General features: G+C 38.9%; 1 protein-coding gene across 7 annotated transcripts in view; it reads left to right on the top strand.

Annotated features, from left to right (window-relative positions):
* Positions 1-18,974, top strand: part of dmd (dystrophin) — a 1,983,095-nt gene that overhangs the window by 1,121,472 nt on the left and 842,649 nt on the right. For all 7 annotated transcript variants that reach the window (XM_060833515.1, XM_060833512.1, XM_060833514.1 and 4 more), the window contains one exon: positions 17,760-17,910. In XM_060833515.1, coding sequence (XP_060689498.1) covers positions 17,760-17,910 — 151 coding nt within the window. The remainder of the gene's footprint in view (positions 1-17,759; positions 17,911-18,974) is intronic.

The following is an 18,974-nucleotide window of genomic DNA, read 5'->3' on the forward strand; positions in this document are numbered from 1 at the left end:
GAGATGTAAAAACAGTTTTACATCTGATGGGTTCATTATAGTTTGAAGAATAAACACTACTTCCTTGGCAAATGTCTGTCATATCAACATCTAAAATTAAAGAGAATAGGTTTTTAACTGCCAATCTTGTACCAGGAAAATCCTTGTTAAGAATTCAAATTTCATGGCAACAGTAGAGCTATTCCTTCATTGATTTGAAGTTGTGGTCTGGCAAGCCCACTGGAGTTAGCCTAGTCTGTGGAGAAATGCTGACTGTTAACATCGTCTTTATCTAAAGGATGATTGTGGGTGTGTTCCTTTCTTCACCTGGCAGCTTTTCTTAAGCATTTTTATTCCAATCTTGTGAATCTTAATTTGTAGTTTTTAAGTAAAAGTTGCATTAATTAGCTGCTCCTGCCATTGTGTGCTTAATCAATTCCAGTATCTCATCCACCATGCTGTCCCATTCCATTCCTTCCATCCTTTGCATACCAACCTATTCAACTCCATAAATTCCGTTGTATTCCTCATGGAAACAATCTTTCCAACCCAGACAACTTTGTCATTCGGCTAACCTTATGTTCTGATGTTTTCTTTTTGTTCTATGTCAATCATCCTCATCCTACTATTGTCACCATCACTAAATGTTGATAATTCTGCATGTGTCATTCATTCCAGCCCTCTGAGTGCTTCGTGTGCAACCATATTCTCCAAGCACCGCTCATTAAATAAGCCCACCAACAAATTTCAAATTGACAAATTAAAGCAGAAGGACAGAGAGTTCAGATTAAAGGGAACACCATCACAAGCAATTTCCCTAAGTCTCACACTATCTTCAATTGTAACCACATAGCCATCCCTTCATTGTTCCTGAACCAAAATTCTTGAACTCTGTACCTGACAACATTGTGTATGTGCTACACTTCATGGATGACGGTAGTTCACAAGGCAGTCCCACCGTCACCACCTCAAGGGCCATTAAGGATAGACAATAAATGCTGGTCAGGTCAGTGATGCTTGCATTCCATGAATGAACCAATAGAATGATACCTTTCAGCTTAGCACAGATTGATATCTCGATTCAGTTGACAATTTATTTCTCAACTATGTTTTTGAGTATAGCAATATAATTGGAGAGAGATTTTATGAATTATTTTGCGTATTTTCAATCTTATTCAGCAATGTTAGCTGCTTTTGTTATATAATTTAGAAAATTTATCACAATAGAAAATACGTACTATTAATTTTGGAATGAGTTATTGTCAAATCTAATTCTATCTGAGCTGTGAACATCAAAGAGAATAGCAATTTGCAATATGCATGGAAATAACAGGTGTTTCAGAATATTTGAAAAATCCAATCTACACACATTTAGCTTCTCTTGTATTTCTTATTCATTTGGTGCAATATTTTGTCCTCCCCGACTAAGTCCATAGTGGGAAGGCACCTGGACATCTTCCTTCATCCACTGATAATCAAGGCCCTTAAAGTGGTCAAGGAATGCATACTGAAGGGCCTCATCTCACTGCTACTAACCATTCAAATCTTCTGACTCTCTCCCAGATCCCTATCCATAATCCCCATGCCACCATCAATCAGCTCTGGCTTGCCATCCAATGACAATGTTGTCCTTTGTGTCAGTGTCATACCAGCAGGAGCCACCATCTGCACACCATCTTCCATCTGATTGACCAGCATCTCTTGGCATGCATGACCTTTGCTCCTGAGTTCATTGGTCCCAGTGGATGAATTGTCACTGAACTGTCATGACCTTCAGTATAACATGATCTAGCGGGCTTGCTTTAAGAGGAGTAACACAGTGCTCTTGTCAACTTTCCTGCAAGGAATCAAGGCCCTGTAACCACCACAAGATTCCAAACATTGATTATTGTGCCTTACTTTAAGTGTTTTCCCTTAGTCCCAGATTAAGGAATTGAGGGTAATTGTAAAATGAAGTACAGTTGTGACATAGCAGTTAGCACATTGATGTATTGAAGAGTGTAGTTCTGCTCTGTTTTATAACTAATTTAAAGCTCCTTATCTAGTGATTCACACATGTTACTTATTTCTGCTTGCAATATCCCCCTTGTGTTCCAGGTAATGATTTTGAACATATCCAAAATTTTAGACACAGCTTTACTCCTTAGACAAATGGTGACTTATATTTTCGAATACCTCTGTGAACTGGTCTGGCCTTCCTTTTTCCTGTAACACAAACAACTTCAAAAGTGCAAGATTATTTGCAAAACAGATGTAAAGGCAGAAAAGATGGCTGTTTGGCATCTTGCTTTATCTAACTAGACAAGTACTATTTTCCATTCTCACTTCTCTCCTTTTTCATTGGTGGATGTGTCTTCAGCTAATGAGCTCAAAGTTCTGGAGCTCTCATCACAAACATCTGTCCCACCTCTCTCTTCTTTTAACATGCTGTGTAATTTCTTTATAGACCAGTCAGTCTTAGGGGTTTGGTAAATAAATTATTGGAGAGGATACTGAGAGAGAGGACTTATGATTATTTGGAAAAGCAATGCTTGATTAGAGATAGTCAGCATAGCTTTGTGAGGGGCAGGTCATGCCTCACAATCCTTATTGAATTCTCTGAGGATGTGACAAAGCAGATTGTTGAAAGTAAAGCAGTGTATGTAATGTATATGGATTTTAGCAAGATGTTTGATAAGATTCCCCCATGGTACGCTCATTCAGAAAGTAAGGAGGCATGGTATACAGGGAAATTTGGCTGTCTGGGTATAGAACTGGCTGGCCTGTAGAAGACATAGGGTGGTAGTAGATGGAAAGTTTTCAGCCTGGAACTCAGTGACAAGTGGTGTTCTGTAGGCATCTATTCTAGGCACTTTGCTCTTTGTGATTTTTACAAATGACTTGGATAAGGAGGTGGAAGAGTGGATTAGTACGGTTGTCAATGATATGAAGGTTGGTGGAGTTGTGGGTAGTGTGGAGGGCCATTGTAGGTTGCAGTAGGACATTGACAGGATGCATGGCTGGGCTGAGAAGTGGCTGACAGAGTTCAACATGGAAAAGTATGAAGTCATTCATTTTGGAAGGTCAAATTTGAATGCAGATTACAGGGTTAAAGGCAGGATTCTTTGGCAGTGTGGAGGAAGAGAAGATCTTGGAATCCATGTCCATAGATCCCTCAAAGTTGCCATCCAGGTTGATAAGGTGGCAAAGAAGGCACATGGTGTGTTCGCTTTCATTAGTGAGGCGATTGTCTTTAAGGGCCATGAGGTTAAACTGAACCTCTATAAAGTCTGGTTAGATCACACTTGGAATATTGTGTTCAGTTCCGGTTGCCTCATTCTAGGAAGGATGTGGAAGCTTTAGAAAAGGTGCAAAGGAAATTTAGCAGGATGCTGCCTGGATTGGAGGATTTATCTTATGAAGAAAGGTTGAGGTAGCTAGGGCTTTTCTCATTGGATCAAAGAAGGATGAGAGGTAACTTGATAGAGGTGTACAAGATGATGAGAGGCATAGATAGAGTGGATAGCCAGAGACTCTTTTTTTTCCCAGGGTGGAAATGGCTATCATGAAGGGATATAATTGTAAGGTGATTGGAGGAAGGTTTAGGGCAGATGTCAGAGGTAAGCTCTTTACACAGAAAGTGGTGGGTGTGTGGAGTGCACTGCCAGTAGTGGTAGTAAAGTCAGATACATTAAGGACATTTGGCGACTCTTGGAGGGGCACATGGAAAACAGTAAAATGTACAGTATGTTGGTTAGTTTGACTTTAGAGTAGGATAAAAGGTCAGCACGACACAGAGAACCGAAGGGCTTGTACTGTGCTGTACTGTTCTATATTCTTTGTTCTATGATGTTGTTTGATTAAGAATTTGATCAAGTGCCCTAACATCTCCTGCTTTTGCAGTAAGCTGAATCTTGTAAAATGAATCCTCACGACTGTGCTTTTTGGTTTACGACATGTTAGCCCTGTAACAAATACCAAGAAACCTGGGATCTTATGAATTAGGTATTTTAAAATTATATATGACAATATTTACAATATTACAAACTTATACATTGTCTTTACTGTGTTTACTGATGTTACTGATATTATATGCACATAACTGACTGACAACATTGACTCCATTACACAGTGACTGGAGGCAAAGCAGGCACCTTTATATGGAACATTTCATGTTGTTTGTTATTGTCTTAAAGGGGCAGACCTATCTCATCTGGCATCTATGAAATAATGCAACACTCACGCATCATGTTGATTTGCAGTAATTGTATCCTTTATATGGGAACCAATATGACCCTGTCAATCTGGTTTGGTCAACAAAGAATTTTAGTAGTCTTCCTGATGAAGGGTTCTGGCCCGAAACGTCGAATTTCCTGTTCCTTGGATGCTGCCTGACCTGCTGTGCTTTAACCAGCAACACATTTTCAGCTTACTACTTAATGAAAAGAGTCTCATGTCTTAACCAAAATATAGCTTATTGAATGACAGCAAGTATATGTAAGTTACCTTCTGTAACAATGTTCGTTGTATTAATGTATGAAGAAGACCAAGATGATCCTTGCTCAGGATCCTAAGTTGTTCTCCCACAAGTCAACATCTCTTCATCATGGCTGATGTTTTCTGGTCCTCAGTATTAACCATTTCAGCTCCTTGCAACCTCTATAACACAACTCAGGCTTTCTTTTTATTCCTATATGAAACATGGGCTTCGCTGGGTGGATGTTCATTTCCTGTCCATCCCTAATTCTCAGTGAGAAGGTGATGGTGAGCTGCCTTCTTGAACCATTGCAGTCCACCTGCTTCAGGTACACCGAAAATGCCATTTGGGAGGGAGTTCTAGGATTTTGACCAAGTGATGCCGAAAAAAACTGTGGTGTGTTTCCAAGTCAGGATGGTGAGTAACTTGAAGGAAAGCCTAGAGTTATAGTCATAGAGCTGCCCAGCGTGGAAACAGACCCTTCTGTTTTGCTCGTTCATGCCAACTCGTCCATGCCAACCAGATATCCTGAATTAATGTGGTCCCATTTTCCAACATTTGGCCCATATCCCTTTAAACCCTTCCCATTCATATACCCATCCAGATGCCTTTTAAATGTAATTCTACCAACTTCCACCAGCTCATCCCATACACAACACCACCCCCTGCTGGAAAAAGTTGCTCCTTCGACCCCTTTTAAGTCTTTCTCCTGCCATCTTAAACCTATGCCCTCGAGTTTCGGACTCTCCTATGCTGGGGAAAAGATCTTGACCATTTACCAATGCCCCTCATGATTGTATAAACCTCTATAAGGTTACCCCTCTGCTTCCGACACAGTAGGAAAAACAGCCCCACCCTATTCAGCCTCTGCCTATAGCTCAACTCCACCAACCCTGGCAACATCCTTGTAAATCTTTTCTGAATCCTTTCAAGTTTCACAACATCTTTCCTATAGTAGGGAGAACAGAATTGTATACAGTACTCCAAAAGTGGCCTAACTAATCTCCTGTACAGCTGCAACATGACCGCGGTGGGGGAGTTCAAAACTAGAGGGCATAGATTTAGGGTGAGAGGGGAAAGATTTAAAATGGACTGAAGGGACAAACTCTTTACACAAAGGGTTGTGCATGTATGGAATGAGCTGCCAGAGGAAATGGTGGAGGCTGGTAAAATTACAACATTGAAAATGCATCTGGATGAGGATATGAATAGGAAGGGTTTAGAGGGATATCGGGCAAATGCTGGTAAATGAGACTAGATTTATTTAGGATATCTGGTCGGCATAGGCGAGTTGTATCAAAGTGTCTGTTTCCATGCTGTACGTCTCTATGACTCAATGACCTCCAGGTAATGGTGCTACCTTATATGTGCCATTGGCCCTCTGGGAGGTACTGTGTTTGGAAGGTACTGTGTAAGGAGTCTGTGAATTTCTGCAGTGCATCTTGTAGATATCACATGCTGTGGAGCGGGTCAATATTTATAGATGTGGTGCAAGTAAGTGGGTTGCATTTTCCTGGACAATGTCAAGCTTCTTGAATGTTGTTGGAGCTGCACTTATCCAGGAAAGTGAAGAGTATCCCATCAGACTTGTGACTTGTAGGCTTTGGGAAGTCAGCGAGTAACCTGCTGCAAGAGTTGAGCCTCTGACCTGCTCTTGTAGCCACTGTATTTATGTGGCTATTCCAGTTCATTTTGTTTTGGGCATGTTCATTGATGGGGATTCAGTGATGGTAATACCATTGATTGTGAAGGATTATTGTTACCTTCTCTTTTATTGGAGATGGCCATTTCCTGGCACTTGTGTGATGCAAATATCACTTGCTACTTGTCAGTCTAAGACTGGTTATTGTTCATGTCTCGCTGCTTCTGGACACAATCTGCTCCAGTAACTGAGGAGTCGCAAAAGGTGCTGAATATTGTGCAATAATCATCAAACATCTCCACTTCTGACTTGATGATGGAGGAGAAGTCATTGATGAAGCAGCTGAAGATGGTGGGGCCTAGGACACTACTTTGAGAAGCTACGATCTTGTACAGTGGTGATGTCCTACCTCTGGACCAGAACATCTGAGTTCAAATCCCACCTGTTGAGGTGTGTCAGATGTCTCTGAAAAGGTTGTTTAAAAACATCTTCCTTGAAAAACACCTGCAGAGATGCCTTGGAACTATGGTGAAACACCATTTAAGTACCAATTGTTGTTGTTTCACTATTCCTTCTTTAATCAGACTGGATACTCTCCAGTGGTGATGTTGCTGCTATTTATCTCCCACAGGGAAAACAAAATCTTGCACAACTAACTAACTAAATATAAACTACAGAGGCTGCTTACATGCATTTCTGTCTTCTGTGAAGGTGCTTGAACAGAAAGCAAACCGAGAAGGCACAGAACTGGTACAGCACAAAAGTTCACCATTCAAAAATGCTGAATAGAACCCTCAAGAATGTGATGAAAAAGACTTCTGTGAGAAAGAAGTTAATAATACTGTATCCAAGACAGACTAACATGGTTGAAAGACACTTACAAAATGCAAGAAACAACTGTAGTTTGTCGAATCATCAAACTGGACAAAGTAACAAGCCTGAATTGCTGTGTTACTCTCTAGGTATAAAATATTAAAAACTAGAACAAACACAAGATGAAGACAAATATGCAAGGGATGATCGATTTGGGGGGGAAAATGGTTATTTTTTTCTGTACGCCCATCCAATTACTACTTGCTTATGTTGTGCACCACAAGGAGTCAATAAGATACCTGCAACCATGAGGTGGTCTGTGTCATTATGATTAATGAAGACACAGGCTGGCTTTCCATCAGCTGAGTGCAGCAACACATGCATTTTCCTTTCTGAGCTGTGAGAGAGTATCTCTCTCTCTTTTTGCCTTAATACATTGGCATAAACTGTTCAGATTCATTAAATTGCTGAATTAAATTTATTTAATTGGGACTTAAATAAGCTATTTAATTGCCTGCTTCAACTCATTTTCGCTTAATGTTTCTGCATTACACACTGTCTGGTCCATTACATTTGCTCAATTTTTTTTGCTTTTTCATGCCAGTTTCTTACTCAATCTCCTAAAACCATCAATGTCAATTGCACTTTTTTGTTTCTCAACCAGCCAGTAAACTAGCTCATAACAAAAGGATCAAACCCTTGACTTTCCTGCTCTGTATATCGCAGGTAGGCAGTAGGTGATATCATAGCTTAAAAATGTGTTGCAGGAAAAGCACAGCATCAAAGGAACAGGAGAATCGACGTTTTGGGCATAAGCCCTAGTCCAGTAAGCCATCAATATGTTTTCTCGAATATTTTAAAAAATTCTTGTTTATCCTGAAGGATAAATAGGCTAATTTGTCCGATTCCTTTCCACCCATGAGATTTTGAGGTTATACTAAACAGCTGGCACTCGATTTGGACTCTTACTTGATTAATGTACATTTTCTTTTTGATATACTTTATATTAATTCATACCGTGAATGTTTTTATTTATAGAAAGTAGTCCTAAATCAATCAGCTTCTATTACCTGAAAGGCTGGGGCTTTCTTAAATCAGAAAGAGAAATAGTTCAGTTATTAATTTTGACCAAAATTATTTGGGTCTGAACCTTCTGTTTGCCTATTGTGGTGCTGTAGACATCCTCATTGGCGTGCGTGACCAGTCATGTTTATCAACATTTGAGCAAACAGATGAACTATATGAATAGATGGAGAGTGTACATTTGAGTGACGTGTCCCCGATTCTGTAGTTGGCAGAAACCTTGGCATTTTTTTTTCCAGTCCTTGTTTGATTATCTTCATCAGCTCAGCTCATGTTAATGCTCTTACTTTTAATTTAGTCCAGCTGGATTTTCTTCTGAATAAAATTCTCAATTCCTGTGACCTTGCTTCTACAGTATACTGGCTTTTGAAATCCAAGTTTGCTGTAACCTAATTGTGAGACTTATTTCTTTAAGTAAATGACTGCTGATGTAATTTGCTTTACTGTTGCTGTTTGACCTTTGAATGTTTTGCCAATTCCATATGCACATATAATTGACATTATAAATTAGGAGTTATGTGAAGGATAATATCATTATGGTCTTTGGGGATAATTGTGATGTACAACGGAGCAGGTACAATGAAGACAACTTTTTAATGTTATTCTGTAAAGTTTGTAATGGAAATATTGTAGCCACTGTGCTTATATGGCTAGTGTCTGGTTGAGTTTCTGGTCAATGGTAACTCCCAAGGGTGACAGTTAGATTCTATCTTGTTTAATATAACGTTTGACAGGCACTTGTGTGTTGCAATTGTTTCTTGAACCACAGAATTGCCGGTACTGAACATATTCGCGAAGTGAGAAGCTAACCATCATCCTTTGTCATTCAGTGGCATTATCATTACTGAATCCCCTGCTATCAATCAAACTAAACTGAACTGACCTATGGGAAAGTCTCAGACCCAAGGGCATAAACTCATTATAATAGATCACCCATTTAAGACCGAGATGGGAAGAAATTTCTTCTCTCAGACAGTAGTGACACTGTGGCACTCTTTACCACAGAGGATTGTACACGTTGGGTCAGTAAGGATTTCAAAGCTGAGATAGACAGATGTTTATATTAATAAGGAATCAAAGATTGTGAACGTCAGAAAGTGGAGTTCAGGATTATCAAATCAGTCATGATCTCATTGATTGCTGAAACAGACTTAACAGGCTGCTACATCTTATGGTATAGTAATTTCGAAAAGACCCCACGTCAACTTTCTGAGGCAGAAGTTCCAAATGGAATGCCCCTCTGAAAGAAAAAAGTCCTACTTCTGCCTTTACAGCAGGACCCCTAGTTTGAAAATAGTGTCATTGACCTTTGGAGGCTCATTCAAGATCTTACACATTTAAGCCAAGTCACCTTTCACTCTTCTAAACTCCAGTGAAAACCAATCCAGTCTGTCCACTTCTTTAGCATGAGACAACATGCTCATTCCTGGTATTAAACTACTAAGCTTATCTGAACTCTCTCCAATACATAGATATCCTTCCTTAAATAAGGAGACCAAAACTACATGCAATAATTTGGATGTGGTTTCATGAATGTAATGAAGTAAAACAGCTTCACTTTTATGTTCAATTACTCTCATAACAAATGATAGCATTCCATTAGCCACCTTGATCACTTGCTACCACCATTGCACCTTTTAATAGTGAGTTTTGTGGAAGAGGACAGATCACTGGTGAATCTTAACAAGTCAAGACACTTGTCTTGCATAACAGGAGACAGGAAACAATATGATAGCAATGGCTTCAAGTTATATTGACAATTAGGCAAAATGACTTAAGGCTATCAGAGCCAAAACCATGTTTGTCTCCATCAAGATTTGGTGCTAGACCATTCAAAAGTTGTCTCAATGTCAGCCTAAACAGCAAGTGATAGACAGAGCTCAGCGATCCCACAACCAACAGATCAGATCCAAGCTCTGCAGTCCTTCCACATGCAGTTGTGACTGTTGGTGGACAATTAAACAACCCACTGGAGGAGGAGGCTCCGCAAATATCCCCATCCTCAGTAATGGAAGAACACAGCACATCAGTGCAAAAGATAAGGCTGATGCATTCACAACAATCTTCAGTCAGAAGTGCCGAGTAGATGATCCATGTAGGGCTCCTCCAGTTGTCCCCAGCATCACAGGTACCAGTCCCCAGCCGGTTCGAATCACCCCACGTGATATCAAGAAACAGATGGAGGTACTGGATACTGCAAAGGCAATAGGCCCTGAAAACATTCTGGCAATAGTACTGAAGGTGTGTGCTCCAGCACTTGCTGCTCCCTTAGTCAAGTTCTTCCAGTACGGTTTACTACTATTGAAATTTGCTGTCTTTCTCAATTCTGTTCCAACTTAAGGAAAATGCAGCAGGAAGGATTGAAGACTACTTCGTAAGTTGTTTGTACAGGCCAACAAGCCAGTAGAATAGTTTCTTAGCTCTGCTAACTGGTCAGAAGGCCTGCCCATGTTAACTTCATGTTTAATTCAATATTCTTGACTAAACAGCTATGAAGACCAGTACAATCCACTAATGGAGGGTTTGAGTTCAATCATTTGCATTGCTAGCATGAGATCTGACAGAAGAGAGACTTTATAAGACCATAAGACCATAAGACATAGGAGTGGAAGTAAGGCCATTCGGCCCATCGAGTCCACTCCGCCATTCAATCATGGCTGATGGGCATTTCAACTCCACTTACCCGCATTCTCCCCGTAGCCCTTAATTCCTCGAGACATCAAGAATCTATCAATCTCTGCCTTGAAGACATTTAGCATCCCAGCCTCCACTGCACTTTGTGGCAATGAATTCCACAGGCCCACCATTCTCTGGCTGAAGAAGTGTATCCGCATTTCGGTTTTGACCCCCTCTAATTTTTATGGCAGATACTTGAAGGAGAGAGACTGTGAAAAAGTATGCCATGCTTCTATACTTAGGCCAGTTGCCTATTTGATTCCAGTACCATATTGTGGCACATACCTTCTTCACCAAAAGGGCCAACATCCTCTAGAGACATATCTTAGCTGTTGCTACTTTGCAGCATATAATTCTATTGGTCTTTGTACCACTTCTTGATCCTTAAACACATTCTGGAGACAAATGAGGCTGAAAGAGATTTAGAGATGACCTTTGTGTGAATGGTTAATGTCTTATGATTGCCATTAACTGTGAGGCTGAGAAGACTGCAGTATTGTGTGGAAGGTTGCTGACCTTGCTGTTGCTGGGAACTCACAACTAATGCATGGCACTGTGAAGCAGGTGAATACTTGCATTCTGGTTGACATTTTAAAATGCTACATAAGAATTAACATTCATTATAACAAGGATATACACAGTGCCAAGAGGGCTTTTCATTATCCGGTCAAACAGCAACCCATTTACAACCAAAGATGATAAATTAATAGAAATTAATGTTGACAATCTATTCAGAAAATTAGCTGAACATACTGAAACTACTTTGCTAATATGGATTCCTGTATTATAAGGTGGGTGATTGAAATCAGTCCTGAAGCAAATCACTGCTTGACATTTTGGTTCTCAATCAGAAATTTGTGAGTGCTTCCATTGTAATTGAATCAATAATTATTGACCATTTTAACAAAAGAACTGTGAACAGCATTTGCAAAATGCAGCAGGCAAAGCTCAATATCAGTCCTGACTTTGCAGATGGCCAAATTAAACCTGTATTAATAGTATAGCAGAAAGTTTTCCAGATGAGCAATTAAACACCAAAATAAGGACGCAAGGCTCCTACTTGCACAAATTCAGTTCGAGCTATCTGTGACGAATAACATAAGGCAAGTTTACAATGTAAATGTACTGTGTGGTACAGCAATGCTGAAGTGCAAACTCTGTGTAGTTTGAAAATCAAACGACCAAGTGGAACAAACTTAAAATATGGTCATTCTTGGATATCCTGTTTTAAAAATGCCTTTTTGAATTGATCCATATAAAACTAATGGAAATAAACACTCAACTGTTGGCTACTTGAATGTGTTGTTTTTAAACTGAGCTTTTGTTCCTCCATTTTACATTGCATTAGTCAAGTGAAAACCTTTTATTGGTGAGATCATTTTTGTGTCTAGTTGAAATGAGATGATCAAATAACTATGCTGTGTGATGAGCGTAACAAGGGCTAATTGGGGAAAGATTTACATTTGGCTTATGAATCAAATTTGTACTTTACCTTTGAATTAAAAATTTTGATGGGTGGGTGACAGATGAGAATACTGAGATTACTTCCTGTAAATTGTGTTTCGTCTCAATTAGATGTAAATTAGAATCCAATATATCCAGTACATGACGAAAAGTTGAAACCATGGAAATAAGATATCTTGGAGCTCCAGAGTGGAGTAATTTAGTGGTTGACAGTTATTTACAAAAGTCATCAGCAAAGGCAATTATTAATAGAGATCACTATATGGGTGTATTTGATACCTGAGGACTTATTTTCATTATTATTATCAGGCTATTTGAAAGTGAAGGAGAACATAAAGTATGTACTTAAATGTTTATTTATGTAAGTAAATCGTGTAGAATGACTCCCTATTGAATCCACAGAGCAAGATTTTATTGCACATAATTGACAGTGAAGCATGTACTTTGCAATATAACTTGTAAATATTGAGAGGCACCACAGATTCATTTGGCTGAATCTTATGTTTCATTGCTTCTCAACAGAAGCCCCAGAATTTACCAGAATCTGTTGGGCTTGAGACTCTTTGAAAGCACATTGTGCACCAGACAATCACTGAGCCCAGAGCAGCCCTGCTGAGCTGCTGACATTTGCTGTGGACCTGGAACACAGAGAGATATCAGCATCCCACTTTGCAGGCAGAGCTTTTATTACATTTTGTCTGACCTATCTTACGATGATATATAGTTGTATACCAGTCTATAAAATGGAGTGCAATTATTTTGCAAACAGTAAGATGGAAAACTGTTTAGGAGCTTATGCTCAGCATACATCTTCAAAAAAACAAAACCATGAATGTTACATCTATCAACCCTGATCTACACGAACATTTGCATTGACATCGCAAAGTATGATTAACTAATGTGACCATTGTAAAGTAACAATCAACATGAGGGGATGGTAGAATTTACCTGTCTCCATCAGTGTTGTTCACGGAAGGGGTATGTACATGACTGGGAGTTGCTTGCCTGTTGCCATGTGGGAGGAACATAAGCATCATCAGATTATCACTAATCCGTGAGGCTGGTAAGCGAATTTACTGATGTGATAGTTTCTCAGCAAAGTCTATGCCACATTCATACCACTCTTATCCTCCATGGCTGCTCTGAAAGAAGGTGCAATTTTCTTGTGTTAACTGTTCTCCAATTGCCAAGTCTCATAGAGCGCAGTGATCTCAATGAGCTCTCTACTGACAACAGCAGCTCTTCTCTTTGATCTGTTAGCTGTGGCAGTGTCCATGAGGGTGAACCCTTTTCATGTGCCAATGATGATTAATTCCATTTTTAAGATTAACTTATGACAGTGTTTATGGAATCTGTTCCAGGTCTGGCTTGGTTGATGAAAGGGGCAAAAGCAAACATTGCTAGAACATCTTTTTAACCCGTTCCTAATAGGCAGCAATTAAGCAGCAAGTCCTTGAAAAGTACTGTTCATGGGCTGCCAAGTCCCTAGTTTGCTGCTTTCCAGTGAAAAACAACCATGAGCCATCAGTGTGAGGTGCACAGCTAGAGCTCCTGGTAAATGCATACTACATGCTGCATCACTTGCCCAGTGCCACTGGACATGTAATGATAGATGACAAATGAAAGATTATTGCACATGGAGTATTGTCAGAGAATTTTGCACATTGTCAGCCTCAAACTCCTGACCTGATCTTTCTTGGCCCAGTGTCAGCCTCATCACACCAGTCCCAACCTAATTAACCTATGGCTCGAAATGGCTCTGAATGTGGTGGGTGACCAGAGAATCTTCTGTGTTTTCTAAACTCTGTGTGATCCACTTTCAGACCATTGGTCATTACATTGGTCTCACCTTCCCAGACTGCTAGAATCAGTCTTTGTATGTCAGAGTAAACAAAACTCTAAGTTGCCAAGAATAAGCTTGATGGTATCCATTCCCATTCTTTGAACTGGGTTTACCTACAATCACTTGCCACCAACTAAAGAGCTGGATGAAGGTGGGGATCCAATACAGGGTGACCCACTCCAAAGACTGCAGTGAGCCTACCTAGCAGAGGGATTATTCCTCCCTTGCACCATTTAAATCCTCAAATTGTATGAACTTATACGTCGAAGTACAGGATGAGATTGAGGATGAAAATGAGAGACAGCAGCTGGTGGAATTGAAATTCAATTAGCATGTCTGGAAAATGAAACTAGTTATCAATTACAGTGAGTGATTGTTATTAAAAAAAAGCTCTTTCGCTGACAAATGTTCTTTAGGGAAGGAAATTTGGAATCTTTATCTGGCGTACTGACGTGAGCTACATGTCAGTCCTGTTCCCAATAAAATGTGGTTGACTCTTAAATGCATGAACAGATCATTCAGTTGAAGGGCAATTAAGGATCAGCAACTAATGCTAGTATTGCCAACATTCCATGAATGAAAATATAAAAACATTCTCAACACCTTCCTGAGGCTGGAGACTAGCCAACAAATCCTGTTAACATGGATGCTACTGCAGATGTTTTCTTTGTGATCAATATGTGCCATCTTCCCAGCAAAACAATCAGGGCCTTCCTTTAACCTTTAATAGCCTTATAACACAGGGCTATTATCAGTCAGATTTTAGAATAGATCACATAACCCACTTTATTTTTCCTTAAATGTAAGACATTCCTGAAATACAAAGGCACAAGAACAGAAATTGCTGGAAAAGCACAGCAGGTTTGGAGAATCTGTGAAGAGGAATCAGAGTTAACATTTTGGATTGAGTGACCCTTCCTCAGAACTTTGCAACCTCAGAATCTTACAAGTTCATAATAGTGTCATTTTTTTTCAGGATGGCAAACTCCCAAACATCATTACTAGGTTTGACTTTTATCATTTTAAACTTGTGTCCTGTTGTCCTATTCACAAAGTTTGATTTCTGGATGCACCTTTTCCATTCAGGTTGTGTCATGCAATTCTGCACAGACACCTTTCCTAAATTCTTTTCAAAAATATTCTCCAGTCTTTCCTCAAAAGTTTGCATTTAGACCTGAGGGAACATTCTTATTGCTCTTCTCTTCAAGACTTCCGACTGTCTTGTGTGTGTTGTTGTGAGCGTACCTGATCTAATACTCAAGGTCTGACCTGACTAGAGCCCAAACAGTTTCGAATGCAGATTTATTTGTTGCGTTCTCCATTTTTATTTATATAGTTAATATTCCATTCATAATGTGGCTTGTGAATTGTACAAAATTTAAATATGCTTAAACTGTTCCTGAAGTATGAATATTGCCCATTTTACCTTGTATAATTCACTTTGTATTTGTCCTTACAAAGTTCCACGTGTCATTATTCATTCATGTGCCATTGTCCATATACCATTGCATATTTTGTCCAAAGAAAAGTTGTAATTCTCAAGTTTATGCTTCATGAAGTGCACTTCTTAATTTGAAATCATCTGTAAATTAGACCACTTGCTTTTTCTCCATTCAAGTGCCTAATGTATATTTTATCACATTTAAGCTAACTTCACAGTATGAAAAACATTGAATGAACAAAAGGACTGTAACTATCAGAAAAGTTGATTTGGCTCCAGTAAGGAACTATGAGTTTTTAAAATGATTAAGCATGTAGTGACTCCAACTGCTAAGGCTTACTACAATTTTCCATGTCTGCAATGCAAAAGGTAGTTGTATTATTCAGCTAACTAATAACTTTATTTCTCCAGTCTATTCCCTTGTCCTCATCAAGGCACAGACTCTTTTGTCGTGTATGGTTTAAAATAACCAGTCATTCTTGGAGTACATTGCTGAAGTGATGGTTCACATATTAGCCCATGAATAGGCACAGGTGTACAGTATTTCAAGCTTTGAAATTGTTCACCATTTGATTAGATACTCGCTGATCTGTACCTCATCTCCATTTGTTCATTGCATATTCAGCTCACATATCATCAGAAAAGAAGTCCATGCCTCGCATGTCAGCAATAAGCATTTCTATTCACCAGTACAAATACTGTTCCCAAGAAGCTTTGAAAAGTCATCTGCTAACATTGGGGTGCTTTCTACATTATGTGGCAGCCGTGCTACCTTGTTTGTAATTGATACCTCAACAAAATGACACACAAGTTTTCATTTGTAGTGTGTCTGATCAAAGCTATCAGAAACAACTCAAAGTGTTTCTGATGTAACAAATTGCTTTGGAATGTGGCAGCTTTTCTCCTTAGGCAAACTGTAATTATAAAGGTGTATAAATAATTCAGAACTTGAAACGAATTGAGATTTGGGATTAATTGTAATACAAGTTGAGTGGGAAGAGTGTAGGTTTTTTTTTCTTTCCTTTGATAAATGTCTTGAGGTCCCTCCATACTAATATGCAAACCTTTCAAATGTGGTTTCTTTGGTCCAACACCCTTGTTAGTTTTGTGATCTGAATGCTGCTCTATGTGTTATCGCATGTAGCATCTACCACAAAGATTAGGTTCTTCTTGAAATTTATTGATGCTTATCAAATATATATGTGGCTATAGTATCACCGATGTATACGTAATTTGGGAGTTTGTATTGAGTGACGTCACTGTAAATTATATAAATGTAATTGACTCTCCGAACATACCGTACTTGTCCAATTCCATTATTCCATTATTCCATTATTCTCTCCGCTGAGAGAGTAAATGAAGGTGAGCTGGGTCATTTATAGCATAATGTCACATGCAACAATGTCATGTAACTGCTTTAAATATGCCCCCATGTGAAATCTGTGCAGTAGTGCAACAGTTTGCAAGAATTGTTTGAACAAAACTAGTCTTGTGATACAGCAAATGGCTTTCGTGAACCTGATATTATACACTTCTGATATTATATGATTACTGTTAATACCTTTCAACATGGAAAATCTGCAAAGGTGACAAATTCAGAGTCTGTCTTTTCTTCCATTGCTGTTTCTGACCTCAGAGCCATGGACTTGCACTAGATTGATCCATACTTACAGGAAGGCACTGTAGTGTTTACCATGGCCTCCTGAATGATGGCTGACCAGGGGAGATTCTTCCCGCTTGCCACCTACCGTCAAACACACTGTAAGGACTTCCAGATTGAAAATTACCCTGTTTCCCCACGGTTAAACATGTCTTCCTGTGAGACTCGATCGCAGACCTTCTAACCCTGAGCTGAGGGTGCTCCCACTGTGTCACAAGTTTCCCCATATAGAGTGACAATTCTTCTAATATCAGCCTTTTGATGCATTTGAATGTGTGTGTATTATAACGTAACATTTCCAAGTAGCAAGCATGCATGCCCTTAGAGATTCATGATAATTTTAATTTAAAATGAGTTTATTTATATTTAAATCAACTCTGACCACAAATGTGACAGCTTACCAGGATACAAAGTGGAGAAAAAGCTAAAACGTGCCAGTTAGCTCTCCAGTTAGAGTGGTCTAATAAACCTACTGACTTCTCTAGTGGAAAACAATTGTGTCAGTCTTCAATTTTAAACAATTCAAATTGAATAATAATAGTTTATGTACTTGTGTATTGTATATTTGAGTTCTGAATTATATAGGTAGTTTTAAAAGATTTCATGTAATTATCACAGCTATTAAGTTATGAATTACAAATATATAAACGCATATTTATTCATGGATAAACCTATAAAAAAATGCACTTGTCCTCTGCCCAGGAGGTTTGAGAGATCTGTGGAGAAATGGCGCACCTTCAATTATGAAATGAAAGACCTGGCGAAGTGGATGACGGAAGCAGAGCAGATCCTGACTGACATCAGGATGGATACTGAAAATATAGAGCCAGAGAAAACTAAACAGAAACTCAAGGTAATTATGCATCAAGTGCCTCCTTGTTGAAATGACCACGGTTTTACATTGGAATGAGTCCTGGTTATAAAATAGATATAAGCGTCTGCTTCCAAAGGCAATAATATTTTGTAAAAGAAAACTTTGTAAAAGAATAAAATTGTCTAGTTCACGCTAGCTGTTACCAACTTTAGGAGTCCCAACAATCAAAACAGGATCTTTATGATATTTATTTCTGGATATTTGTGCTTTCTGTTCACTTTGCAGTAAATGTTGCAACATTAGATTTGTTATGTTATACAAAGGCTTAGCAATAACTCAGATGGCTAAGGAAGAATAAATCTGTGGTTGATATCCTGATACTGATGCAACTTTAATAAGCATTGTGATTTGTGGGTAGCTCATGCTCCATTGTGTAATCTTTTACACTTTTTTTTATACCTGTATTCTTTGTGGTCCTTTGACACAGAGTAATCGGTAGATTATTTACCGTTAAGTGGCAGCATATGTTGAGGTATAATTACAAGAGAATCATAAAGAAGTCTTTATGAGCTGAATTGTTTTTGGAGATTTTACATATACAAGTCTGGTGGGATGGAAGGCAATAAAAAAATTCCATTAGCTCTGCAGTAATAGAAACTGTTAAGTGTTCTGTCTTTTCCTGGATTAGTGATGCAGATCTTTATGAGCTGTGCTTGGTGACCCGTATGTAAAATTAACGAGGCGTGTGTTTTGAAGTGCAGTATGTGCCCTTATGTTTTGATCAAGAAATAACCCGTCCTGAAACCAGAGAAGTGGAGCAAACAAGAAAGACTGTCTTGCCCTTGATTGATTTATATGGACCAGAAATAAATATGTATTTAAATTAAAACACGTAGAGATGTAATATCTATAATGTGCATCATGGACATCAAAAGAGTGAGGCTAAAATACAGGAGATAATTGGATAGGAGCAGGCAGATGTACTTCAGTTCTAATATTGAAGTTAGACAAGTAAAATCATTATTTTTATGTTACTTGTGGCTGAGAGGGAAGTGTGTAGCATTTTGGAGCTTTTCGTAGCTGGGGGGAGGGGTTGGGGTACT

The sequence above is a fragment of the Hemiscyllium ocellatum genome, chromosome 12 (genome assembly GCF_020745735.1).
Source record: "Hemiscyllium ocellatum isolate sHemOce1 chromosome 12, sHemOce1.pat.X.cur, whole genome shotgun sequence".
Taxonomy (NCBI): domain Eukaryota; kingdom Metazoa; phylum Chordata; class Chondrichthyes; order Orectolobiformes; family Hemiscylliidae; genus Hemiscyllium; species Hemiscyllium ocellatum.